The sequence below is a fragment of the Lithobates pipiens genome, unplaced genomic scaffold (assembly GCF_037356315.1).
Source record: "Lithobates pipiens isolate NorthernLeopardFrog02 unplaced genomic scaffold, aLitPip1_a1.2 Scaffold_16, whole genome shotgun sequence".
Classification (NCBI taxonomy): domain Eukaryota; kingdom Metazoa; phylum Chordata; class Amphibia; order Anura; family Ranidae; genus Lithobates; species Lithobates pipiens.
The window spans coordinates 243,529,650-243,542,405 of NW_027507748.1; the positions used below are offsets into that span (position 1 = coordinate 243,529,650).

General features: G+C 43.2%; 1 protein-coding gene across 2 annotated transcripts in view; it reads right to left on the reverse strand.

Annotated features, from left to right (window-relative positions):
• The window catches only part of REN (renin), a 1,244,704-nt gene that overhangs the window by 262,125 nt on the left and 969,823 nt on the right, over positions 1-12,756 (reverse strand). Inside the window, exon 9 of one of the 2 annotated variants that reach the window (XM_077481236.1) lies at positions 7,484-7,741. The exons of the other annotated variant lie outside the window; for it this stretch is intronic. Within the exon in view, the coding sequence (XP_077337362.1) occupies positions 7,694-7,741 (48 nt within the window). The 3' untranslated portion in view covers positions 7,484-7,693. Of the gene's footprint in view, positions 1-7,483; positions 7,742-12,756 lie in introns of those variants that run through there. 2 annotated transcript variants of the gene reach the window in all.

Here is a 12,756-nt window from a genome sequence, read left to right on the forward strand (position 1 = left end):
TTGAGAGGGATTCCCTGATTTCAGTCTGGTCTAACAGAAATTGCAGTCTCTCATAGTACTACAGCCTGGGGACATAAATGTCATCTGCTGGAGCTCCTGATCTCATGGAGTCCTGGACCTTCTTACGCTCCCTCAGATATGTACTCCTCAGGCCACCAATTTTGGCTTTTAAATAGGTGATGCCTGCCATGGGTACCACGGGCTTTACCAACTCCAGCAGTTTCTCCAGCGCTGCCTGCCTTTTTAATTTATTGTTATAATGGGGGTGTTTCACCTTCCATAGACAGGGCAGCTGCCTGTACTTGTTTATGAAAATAGGCAGCAAACTGTGGTCTTTGAACCCATCCATTTTCTCTGCAAGACACAACACAAGACAAACCCTAATGTCAGGCTAAACTCTCCTAATCTTGACCCAATATAGGCCTCAATCTAGAAGCAGTATAGGCCAGTGATGTACCAAGTTAAAATTATACCTTCGTTCAAACGATCGGCGCTTCCGCTACTCCTTCCTTCCACTCGCATATCGCATATCGTACGTATGACGCACGCGTGTTAAGTTTTATATACAGTGCATATGTGGGAAACTCCACCTGCCCCTGACATTCTTTCTAATCTATTCCCCGCCACTTCTCTTTTAGCGCAGTGGGGAGAGCACAGCAGGTGCATAGTTAAATACAGCAACGAGGAGGACGAGGAAAGCCCGGAGCCAGAAACATCCTGATCCCGGAGGAGAAGATTGAAGGCCTCAAATATGTCCTTTGTAGAGATGTTGGAGATGGTGGACATATTGAAGAGGAACGACTATGATGGGAAGTATGGACCTCACCCAAACCCAAATATCAGAAAGGCCAAGATCATGGCTAAAGTTGTGAAGAGTCTGCAGAAGAATTTTGGGGTACGACGATCCAAGGATCAATTGAGGAAATGCTGGTCAGACCTGAAACTGAGGGAGCACGATCAGTACAGAAAGATCAAGCGAGTTCTTCAAAAAAGTAAGTAGTTGTCGTGTGTTCATATTATTATTATTATTATTGCTCGCATACTGCTCCATGTGCTTTTCTTTACTGTTGTACAGTTTAAAATGGCCACTTTCATGTTCATGGGTTCAATCGTTCGCAGTAAACATCATTTGTTCACCGACTTCAAATACGATGTTTTGGAAAGTTGCAGTTAACTACATTTGTTCATGCCTATTTATAGTCAAAGGAAGTTTGTTGTCTAGAGAGGTTTGTAACTAGAATGAAATGCAAACTTGATTCAGTGTAAAGGAGAGGACACTCAATAGCTGTTTACACATCTGGACTCATGAGCACTAGTGTGGGACATCAGAACACCTTTTCTATTAGGGTGTCCCACACATGTGCTCCAGTGGATACTTTAGGGGTGTCTCCATCTGTGAAACCTGCACAAAACAGGTAAGTATTCCAGCTTTACACAACAGGTGAGTGTCTGAGACCACAGCTTCAGGTAATAGATGTATGCCTGCATTTTTATAATACATGGTGTGTTTTTTGGTTTATTTTTAGGTGATGTGGATGTTGTGGAAGAAGTATCGCATTTTACCAGTGAAAGTGCCCAGATCCTCATCGGGGAGATAATGGGGTGCAATCGCGATTTAGATAATCTCAAGAAAAACATCAATGAGTTTCAACAAAAAATTAAGAACCTCATAGATGTTTTAGGGAGAATCTGAAACACACAAAACTAGCTAGCATTGATTTTATCTTTTAAAAAACAGTTTTATATTTTGACAAAAGCCAAATTTATGCTCCAGTGATTCCACCACCAGCTAGCCAAACCACTCACCTCAGATATCAGACTCCTGAGCTAACAGATGGGTCAAATACACATTCACCAGGAACAGTGGTCGTGACTGGAAGTCTGGGTAGGCAGATGATATGTCTTGCCATTTTGCACAACCTCATGTTGTTACTCTCGCTTTCCAACCATGGTGCCATAAAATACAGTAACAAATATATAGTGCACACTGTATGGCTAAAAGCACTTTCTTTATTCAAAACGACAGGTACTCCCATACATAGCACTATACCCTAGTGCTGGGATGAATGGCGTACAGTCTTCCCAGACATAAAACAATAAAGTGGCTGCAGTGACGTTCCAGGGTCCTCCCGTTATACCCTAGTACTGGGATGAATGGTGTACAGTCTTTCCAGACTTAAAACAAGGTGGCTGCAGTGACGTTCCAGGGTCCTCCCATATATCCTAGTGCTGGGATGAATGTCGGAAGTCTTTCCAAACATAAAACAATAAGGTGGCTGCAGTGATGTTCCAGGGTGATGCTCCCGTATACCCTAGTGCTGGGATGAATGTCGTACAGTCTTTCCAGACATAACACAATAAGGTGGCTGCAGTGACGTTCCGCGAGGACCCTGGAACGTCACTGCAGCCACCTTATTGTTTTATGTCTGGAAAGACTTACGCCATACATCCCAGCACTAGAATATAGTGCTATGTACCTGTCGTTTTGAATAAAAGTGTTTTTAGCCGTACTGACTCCCTGTATGCACACAACTATTTGCCCCTACTGCAGAAGATTTCAATGGATTTATCCACTTAGGATAAATCCCTTTTTACCTGGGTGGGATGAACAAATATTTTGAAAATGACAATACTACCCCGCATTTTGTTTCTCCTACAAATGATACGATACATCTGCCGCAGCGTTTTTTCTCGAACCTACGTAGCCTTTTTGTTAAATTCGTGTGGGGCGGGAAGAAGCTGCGTTTGGCCATAGCGACGCTCCAATGCTCTAAGCTGAAAGGAGGCCTGGGCATACCTAACATACTCCAATACTACCAAGCGATCGCATTACAACGCATTTTAAATTGGAAGTTTCATACGCTACATAAGCTATGGGTCCCCCTGGAAAAGACTATGGCGGGCAGAGACTTGGCCTACACACCCTGGGTCCCGGCGGGGGACAGGGGGCTCTCAAGATGGGTTTCCCCATTTACAGTCCACTCCCTGGAAACGTGGGATAGGGTTAACACACGCCTTGCACTGGCACCACAGTTATCCCCTCTGACACCGGTGAGTGGGTACCCGTGGTTCCCCCCTGGGGAACAGATGGCCGCGTTAGGTTCGTGGATATGGGATGGGAAGGTCAGCCTAGACAGATTTGTAGAGGGAGGGGCGGTGGTACCGCTTTCTACTTTGAGGGAGCGATATGGCAGCTTCCCCTTTGATTTCTGGAGGCATCGCCAACTGCAGGCCTTCATAACCAAGCACCGTAGACATACACCACTTCGGGCCACGCTGACAGCCTTCGAGAACATGTGGGCATCCGTGGAGCCTCTGACACACGTGATCTCGGAGATGTATGGCCTCTTAGAGTCCACCACACCTAATCCCAAACCACACTATATTACGGAGTGGGAAAAGGACCTCCAACATGAATTCACAGGCGACCAGTTACATTGTTTATACCGCCTAACACATACCAGCTCGATAGACTCTAAGACTCAAGAAAATAACTATAACATTTTATCTAGGTGGTACAGGGTACCCATCACCTTGGCTAGAATCTTCCCAAACACTCCGGATGTATGCTGGAGGGGATGTGGAATGAAAGTCACCTTCCTCCATATTTGGTGGGAGTGCCCCGTGCTAGCGCCATTCTGGACTATGGTTCACAAACACGTGTCAGACAGTCTGGGTATTGATATCCCAGCCCTGCCTAAGCACTTCTTGCTCCACATACCCACTATGCCTCCGTCACGATATAAAAAGAGTGTACTCCCCCACCTCCTCAATGCAGCCAAACGCTTAGTACCACTACATTGGAAGAGCTCACAAATTCCAAGCGAGCAGGACTGGTTGGGGAAGGTGGGGGAGATAATGGAAGCGGAGAGTTGGCTGGCCACATGTAGGGACACCAGGGAGAAATTTGAGCACACATGGGCACCTTGGAAGGCTCATGTCCAGACCGCAACTGTGGTTACATCCAGTTTAGATGTCACGCTTCTTGCCCTAGCAGACCCTGAATTTTGGAGACTTTACCTTCCTCCTCAGAACGCATCTTCTGCTGGTGAGTTGAACACTGAATCTGGTGGGACATGATGATTACACTTCCTTTCCCACCCCCATCCCAATTTACTTCTCTTTCTGTCTCCCCTTTGCTTCTATACATACTCTAATGGAAGATGTTTGGTTTTGGTTGACTTAATATGTTCTTCCCTCTTTACTATGCGGTGGGAGTCACTTGTAAAGCTTTAACTGTGGTAGGGGGGCACCCCACCCTCCTCTAGTATGGGAGAGGGACCTGCTCATGTGGATCGAATGTCTGGAGCGGGAGGGGTGATGACCTGGGTCTGTTGAATGGAAGTGACTCTCTACCACCATGTATGCATACATGTAACTTGACTAGGTTGTATGTATCCCCCCACCCCCATGGAACACCCCCCCCCCTTTTTTTTTCCCTTATTTCCCCTATGTATGTTGATTTTTTGTGTTGTTTCTCCTTCTTTTTGTTCAATTTTGAAAATGACAATAAAATACAAATGATAAAAAAAAGTTTTTAGCCATACAGTAGTCACTATGTCTTTTTTACTGTATTTTATGGCACCCTGGTTGGAAAGCGAGAGTAACAACGTGAGGTTGTGCAAAGTGGCAAGATGTCTCATCCTATCTATCTGCCTACCTAGACTACCAGTCACGGCCACTGTTAGTGGAGAATGCATATTTGACCTATCTGTTAGCTCAGGGGTCTGATATCTGAGGTGAGCAGTTTGGCTAGCTGGTGGTGGAGTTACTGATTAAGCTTTCACTATAGGAATATCCGTGAGCACTCTTACCACCACAGGAGAACGTCACTATCAACTTTTCTTTTCCATCCATCTGTTTCTTTTATATTACAAAGGACTTTCAATATTATATGCTATTAGCAACATGTCAGTCTACTTTTTTTTATATTAGCGCTGCACTGTCATATATGCAGTTTATAAACTGCTTCATGGCTTTTTCCATCCAGTCCAGTTATTTCCTTCTTCCTATGGCACATATACACACAATTGCCACAGTTGCTAATCCCACATCTATAGCTTCCCTTTTGGTCAAAGACAGTGGTCCAGACCTCATTAAGCCCCTGTACACACGGTCGGAGATTCTGCCAGCCAAATCCGTCGGATTTTGTCCGTCGGATTTAGTCCGACGGATTGTGTCCGAAACTGTTGCATACACACGGTCAGACTAAGTTGTCAAAAAATCTGATCATTCAGAACGTGATGATGTAATTTCATTACGATGGGACTACATTCAGGCTAGTAGCCAATAGCTTTGATGTAGGAATTTGATCTGAGCATGCGTGGCACTTGGTCCAATCAAAAATCGCTACACATGATCGGAGTATGTCCGATTGAACCAGTTGGTCGGGAAATATTTCCAACATGTTGGAAAATTGGGTCCGATGGATATTCCGACAGAATCAGTCCGATGCATACCACACACAGTCGGATTATCCGACGACACGGTCCGATAGGACACATTCCGACGGATTCTCCGACCGTGTGTACAAGGGCTAAGACCTTTTGTTCTGGTTCTTTTCACGCTACTTGGAATAATCATGCTTCTAAAGTCTTTCGGTCTAATAAAAAATCTAATTCGGGTGTGATGTTAGACTATTCCTCAAGACCAAGTCTTGTTTTAGTGTTTTTTCAATTCTTCCTGAAGATTTTTTGTTTTGTGGGAACTTTGTTGTTATACCTAGTACAGAATCTCACTTGTGTGCATTCGGTGTTGTCATCATATATTACAACATTCTCTACTTCTTGGGATGTCTTATCATAAATCTGCAAATATTTACAGGAGGCTTCTTCCATGTGTATGTATGTTGTTCCTTATAGTCTTTCTTGAAGGTGCAGGTGCGTCTAAGCCTACAAAATTGACCAAAGGGGACATTCTTAATCCATCTGGGATGGTGATGACTGTAGGCGTGGAGGTATGAGTTCCTCCTTTAATATCTGCCTGTAGTTCCAAATCCAAGAAGACTAGAGACATCTCCTCTCACGCGGGTGAAGGAAATTCTAAAAGCATTGCTGGGGCAATGGGCCAGAATGCCTTCCAACTACTCTTCCGTGCCATTCCAAATAATGAGGATGTTATGTATGTAGCAGGCATAGAGGACTAGATTGTCCCCATATGGGTTATTCGCCCAGATGTATTGGAGCTCCCAATAACCCATTAAGAGATTAGCACTGCAAAACAATGCCCCCATAGCCATTCCCTTGACTTGCCTGTAGTAGTAGCACTAGGTATTAGCCATCGGTTCGAGTCAAACATAAGTTCGACTCGAACATTGAGTGTTCATTTGTTCTAAAACAAACCAAACATATGGGGCGTTCACAAAAAATTTGAGCACTGTGCAATGCCCCATAATGCATTGCAGTGCTTTGCTATATGATGATTGGCCAAAGCATGCACCTGACCTGCATGCTTTGGCCAATCACAGCGTGCTCTGCTAAGAGAGCCATATATATATATATATATATATATATATATATATATATATACTCTGCATCCAGTGTAGCCTATATCTATAGTGCATTTCGTGGTATACTATTTCTAATACACTTCAGGAGGTGTATTAAAATATATATATATATATATATATATATATATATATATATATATATATACTCTACGTTGGACGGCAGTGTAGCCTATATCTACAGTCCATTCTGTGGTGTACAGTTGATAATACAGTGCAGGCAATGTACACTTCTGGTGGTATACAATACAGTGCAGCAGTTGTACAGTTGCTAATACAGTGCAGGCGGTGTACATAGAATCGAATACAGCGTGTACAGTTTCTACTACACTTTTGGTGGTGTGCACAGTATACAGTGCAGCTGTTGTACAGTTTCTACTACACTTCTGGTGGTGTACACAGTATACAATACAGTGCAACCATTGTACACTTTCTAATACACTTCAGGTGGTGTACACAGTATCTAATACAGTGTAGCATGGTGTTGCAAAACAAAAAATACATCATGTCCAGAAGGGCACCAAGGAGAGGCTCTCACAGGCCACTAAAAGAGGACAAGCAGCCTCTGTGTCTACAGTCAACAGTGGTGGTCTAGGACATGGCGCATCTTCTGCAGGTGGCCATGGGGCACGCTTGTCCTTTTTTGCTGCTGCTGCCTGTGTTATTGAACCACAACATGCTGAAGAGTTGGCGGAGTGGATAACATCCTCCTCATCCTCTGTCACTCAGGCTCAGAGTAGTTTGCCTTCCAACGCAGCTGCCAAAGTGGCCTATTCTACTGGCTCCACCTGGTATGGATTTTGGGGGACATCCACGCTATTTTTTTTGTACATTTTTGTTTTTTTTATCTATATTGACAGGATCCAACAATTTATTACAGTTTTAAATTATTTTTTTTCCTTTAGAAATGTAATTTTGCTGTGGCACTGTTATAAACATGGGAAAGATGCATACTAAGGACACCGACTAGGCGTGATATTTAAAGGAATATTTCATTTTTATTGTTTCACTTTAAGCATTATTAAAATCACTGCTTCCAAAAAAATTTACATTTTTAAAACTTTTTTTGCATTGACACGTGTCCCCTGGGGTAAGACCCAGGTCCCCAAATACTTTTTATGGCAATAACTTTCATATGAGCCTTTAAAATTAGCACTTTTGATTTTTCACATTCGTGGCCCATAGACTTTAACGGTGTTTGCGTGTTTGAACCAATTTTTTGCCTCTTTGCATGTTCTGCAATAACAAGAAATAATTATGGATTAGTGTGGAATGAATAAACTCATACAGGAACTATGCTTGCAGTGGATTAAATGCCATCATGAGAAAGATGGGGTCTGGCAAAATATGTACTGCACCACTTTAAACATTTTTTTTCCATAATGTTTTTATTGGAAACAAAAGAGGACAAGCAAAATTATGTGTATTACAGAAACACAAAATACAAATAACATGGCATTTGGCATGTTACGATAACATCCTAACTTTTAGGCTGTTAACATCAATAAATCATCTTATCAGTGAGATATTGAGAGAGAGCACTATTTCTGTTAACACAAGAGCTTGTCAGGTTTCATAGACTCTGAGTACATTTTAAATATATGGAGTTATTCATAAATTATGATATGAAAGTTGATATAGAGGGGTTGGTTTTATCAAGCTGGGTCAACGTGTCATGAATAGGATTCGATTGATATGTAGGGCTCTAAGTCAAGGTCAGAGCATACGTTTCTGTATAACTAAAAAGGTATTCAGTGGTCTGGGGGGGGGGGGGGGGGGCGGTGAGTGTAAGATGAGGAAGGGGGAGATTCGGATTTTTACATTTGGTCTGCAGTAAAATCATCTATGGTAATTATTGCACCAGAAATTTGCTTAGATGTACAGTATATGCCAAGAAGAATCTAATGTGTACGAAGATTTAATTCACAATGAAACACTGTTTCAGTGATAGGTATCTGTTTTGTTAATAAACCTCATGGAAGAAGGGTGGGCCCACAGCAATACTCTAATGCCTCTAGGGGCCAGGGTGGAAGAGGTAGACTAACCTCTCATTACAACCACCAGTCCCCACATGGAGGTCCCCCTCCACCATGGAGACATGGGAGGGGACAATATACACGTCATATTGATTCTAACTTGCATGGTCCCCATTATGGATACTTCCAACAGGTATGCGCCTCTAGCGAATGAGATCAGAGAAATGGAATTTAGAAATACCAGTACCCATCCAGCCCCTCATCCCCCTTTCAGTCAATATCTATCTGGTAATCATTGTCAACAGGATTTTCAGGGGGGAACCAGAGGGGGGCACAAAAGAAATGGAGACGCAAGAGAGGCTGCAGAGGGGGGAGGCACTTTTACCCTGAAAAGAAGGATGACATAAGTGAAAGTGGCATCATTTTCTTAGCACCAAAGAACTCTCTAAAGAAGAGATTGCAATCCTTGATAGGATTGAAATATGCATCCCCACAGAATCTCAACAAGTTTAGAGTTTCATAGATATACATAAATATACACAAAAGTTAAACATTAAAAGATACCTCCTAAGCAACCCCCCTAGGCAGCTAGTTAGGGATGCATCTGTCATTGACCATTTAGGCTTGTCCAATGCATCACTTTTTAATCCCCCTGGAAAAGTAGCTCCCAGTGTTAATGTTTTTCATGATTTGGTTACAAAGAATTTGGAAAACCTCAGATTAAGACCTGTACAACCTCAACGCAACATAAAGATAGGATTGAACACACTGTGTAAGAGCAGGGACATTGTTGTACGCCCAGCGGAAAAAGGAGGAGCTATTGTGATCACGGAAAAGGAAATATACTCACAAAAGATAATGAGAATTTTGTCTGACTCTGACACATACTCCTCCTTACTCATGGATCGCACATTTAAATTTAAAAGAGAATTAAAAAATCTTATAGAGAAGAGATTGAATATAGGGATTTTAAATAAAAAAGAGAAGGAGCATTTGGTACACTCTGGCTCCTCGACTGCCAACAATATACTTACTGCCTAAAATCCATAAAACTTTGGAAATCCCCAGGATGACCCATCATCAGTGGTATTGATTCTATAACTTCTCATATTGGGAAATATGTAGACTATTATCTGCAACCACTGGTGATGGGTACCCCCTTGTTTCTCAAAGACACCAAACATGTCATATAGTAGATACTGTTGAGTGAAAGCCAACATATTTACTGGTAACTGCGGACGTTGCATCTTTGTATACAGCAATCTCGCACAAGTTGGCATATGAGGCGGTATAACAGTTTCTTCTTCGTGACTCCACTATTTCAATTACACAGAGCAACTTCCTATTGGAACTGCTGGAGTTTTCAATGACACATCATTATTTTTGGCATGATGGGGCATACTATCTGCAAATAAAGGGACAGCCACAGGGCAAAGTTTGACCCAAGCATGGTTAAGCTTTTAATGTTAAAATGGGAGGAGGACATAGTTCTACATAACAGGCGATCAGAGCTTGTGAGGTGGAAAAGATTTATCGATGATGTTCTCTTCATATGGGATGGTGATCTGGAATCTGTTTATTTTTGGCCTATTTTTTGGCTAAATAACAACAAATGAGTCATGAGATAAGTCTGGTAAAAATTCATTTCTTTGGACTTAAAGTTTTCTGTAAAAGAAGGAAACATTGTCCAGAGCTGAGACTAACTGGATATACAAATTGGATTCCCATATGCCCAATGGTTTGATTGTTGATTGGGACATCAACAGTTTTATTAATAATAGTTGATGTCCCCCTTATACCATACTGGCCATTACTACTCCTTTTTCCAATTTTAACTTAATTTTTCTAAGTTAAATTTGTGTTTATTTTATATTATCTATCTATCTATATTATCTATCATTCTTTTTTCAATTTTATTTATTTTATATTCTATCATCGTTTAATACTAATTTTGATTCATTAAAGAATCTTACTATCATATATATATGTGTGTGTGTCTTCACAGTTTTTCTAATAATTTATATGCATTGTATTCATTTTTGATTACAATGAGTCTTAATTTATTTATCATTTTTGTAATGTTTAAATTTTTGTTGATTAGTTTAAGGTCTATTGGCAATATAGGGAAGCAAGCTTGTGTTAATAAATATGTGGGTTTTTTTTATTTTCCATTTTTTTCCACAAGATGGCAATGTGTGCCTCTATTGCCATAGGATTGTGGTTTCTGTCACTTAGGGATGTTACACATATTACTCCATCAATGGCTGAAAGGATTACTTCTTATTGGTCAGGGTTCACTATCAGGGTTGGTTACAATTGGTCAGGGTTCACTATCCAATTAGCGGCTTTAGGCCGTCCTGTGTGACCAATGACAGTGTTCCTTTATCTTGTCAATAGAGTATTTATACCTTGATGACGTCACCTTTGACAAAAGGATTTTGGGATGCCATGCTCACATGCTCTACGCATGTGTGATCGCTTCCATGGATTTGTAAATTGCAAGGAACAGTTTTGGCTTGTTTGCACTGTAGCTGTTTGAAACATATGTATGCAGCACTGCAGCATTTCCAATAAACCGTCTAAGAGACAATACCAAACTATCCTGGGTCTTTTGTCTCTTTACATATAACACACCCTATTGCTGAGGCTGTTCTGGCTGCTGAATACCACCCGGTGTATATAGAGGCTTCTGATGAGAGATGCTTTGACATCCTTCCAGTGGATCTTTGAATCCAAACAAGCGCTTTGTGATCCCCCTGAGTAAGGGTGGTTGCTGGCTTTCTGGTAAGCCTTTTATCTTAACTATGGTAATGGGTGACACACTGCCAAGCATATGACCAACGCTGTCCACTTCTTGTGGGTTCTCCTCCACTGAATACTAGTGGGATCTCCTTCACTGAATACTAGTTTACAGGAACCTTTTTCTCTATTTTTCATCTGGATTTTTACATTTGTATATCAGTTACACATGAATTTTTTTTCTTTTTTGTTTACTTTGTCATTCAATATTACACATATTGCACGCTTGCATATTATAGTATATTATGCCACGTACACACGATCAAACAATCCGGTGGAAAAGTCCGGCAAACTCAAGTCCACCAAACAATCCCCCCGTGTGTAGCCTCCGGCATACTTTTTTGACCCAAAAGTACGGCGGACTTAGAATGCCATGTTGCACTCCAATCTTCCCGCCAGACTCGCATTTCGGCGGACAATCCGGCCGTGTGTATGCCAGTCCGCCGTACTTTTGAAATGAGCGGACTTTTCCCGCCCGGAGAAAAGTCCGCTCATTTTGAGCGGGTCTCCAGGTAGGCGGGGCCCGCGAAGGAGACGTCGCTGGCCCCGCCGCCTGGTATGGACTTAAAGGGGAACCCCAACGCCGAAAACAATCGGCGTGGGGGTCCCCCCCAAGTCCACAACAGACCCTTGTCCTAACACGCTACCCGGCCAGCCAGGAAAGGGGGGGCGAGCGAGCGCCCCCCCTCCTGAGCCGTACCAGGCCTCATGCCCTCAACATGGGGGGTGCCTTGGGGAAGGGGGGCTGCGCGGCCCCCCCACCCCAAAGCACCTTGTCCCCATGTTGATGAGGACAAGGGCCTCTTCCCGACAACCCTGGCCGTTGGTTGTCGGGGTCTGCGGGCGGGGGGCTTATCGGAATCCGGGAGCCCCCTTTAATAAGGGGGCCCCCGGATACCGGCCCCCCACCCTATGTGAATGAGTATGGGGTACAATGTACCCCTACCCATTCACCTGTAAAATAAAAGTACAAAAAAAACACAACACACGAGATAAAATACTTTATTGCACAGCTCCGGGGGTCTTCCGTCTTCGGGGGTCTTCTCGCCGGACTCCTCCGCTATCTTCTTGTAGCTCTTTTGCTAGCAGAGGAGTCCGGCTTTCTTCCTCGCCGCCGGCCTCTTCTTCCGACTTCGGATGTCACATGGGTTGGTCACATGGGTTGATGTCACATGGCGACAGTCCCAGCATCCTCCGGGACTGTGACATCGTAAGGGGGCGGGGTCACCATGTGACACCAACCCATGTGACATAAACCCATGTGACACCGCCCCTTGTCCCTATATAAGTGGCAGTGCAGCGCATCCCTGGCATTGCGGCCGGAGAGATCGTCGAGTCAACATCTCCTGGAGAAGAAGAAGAAGAACGGAAGGCGGCGGCGGCGACAGAAGACCGGGCCACTGCCTGTAAAAGAGCTATAAGAAGGCGCGGTGGCCCGGCAGAAGAACCGAAGAGGGGGACAAGACCCCCGAAGTC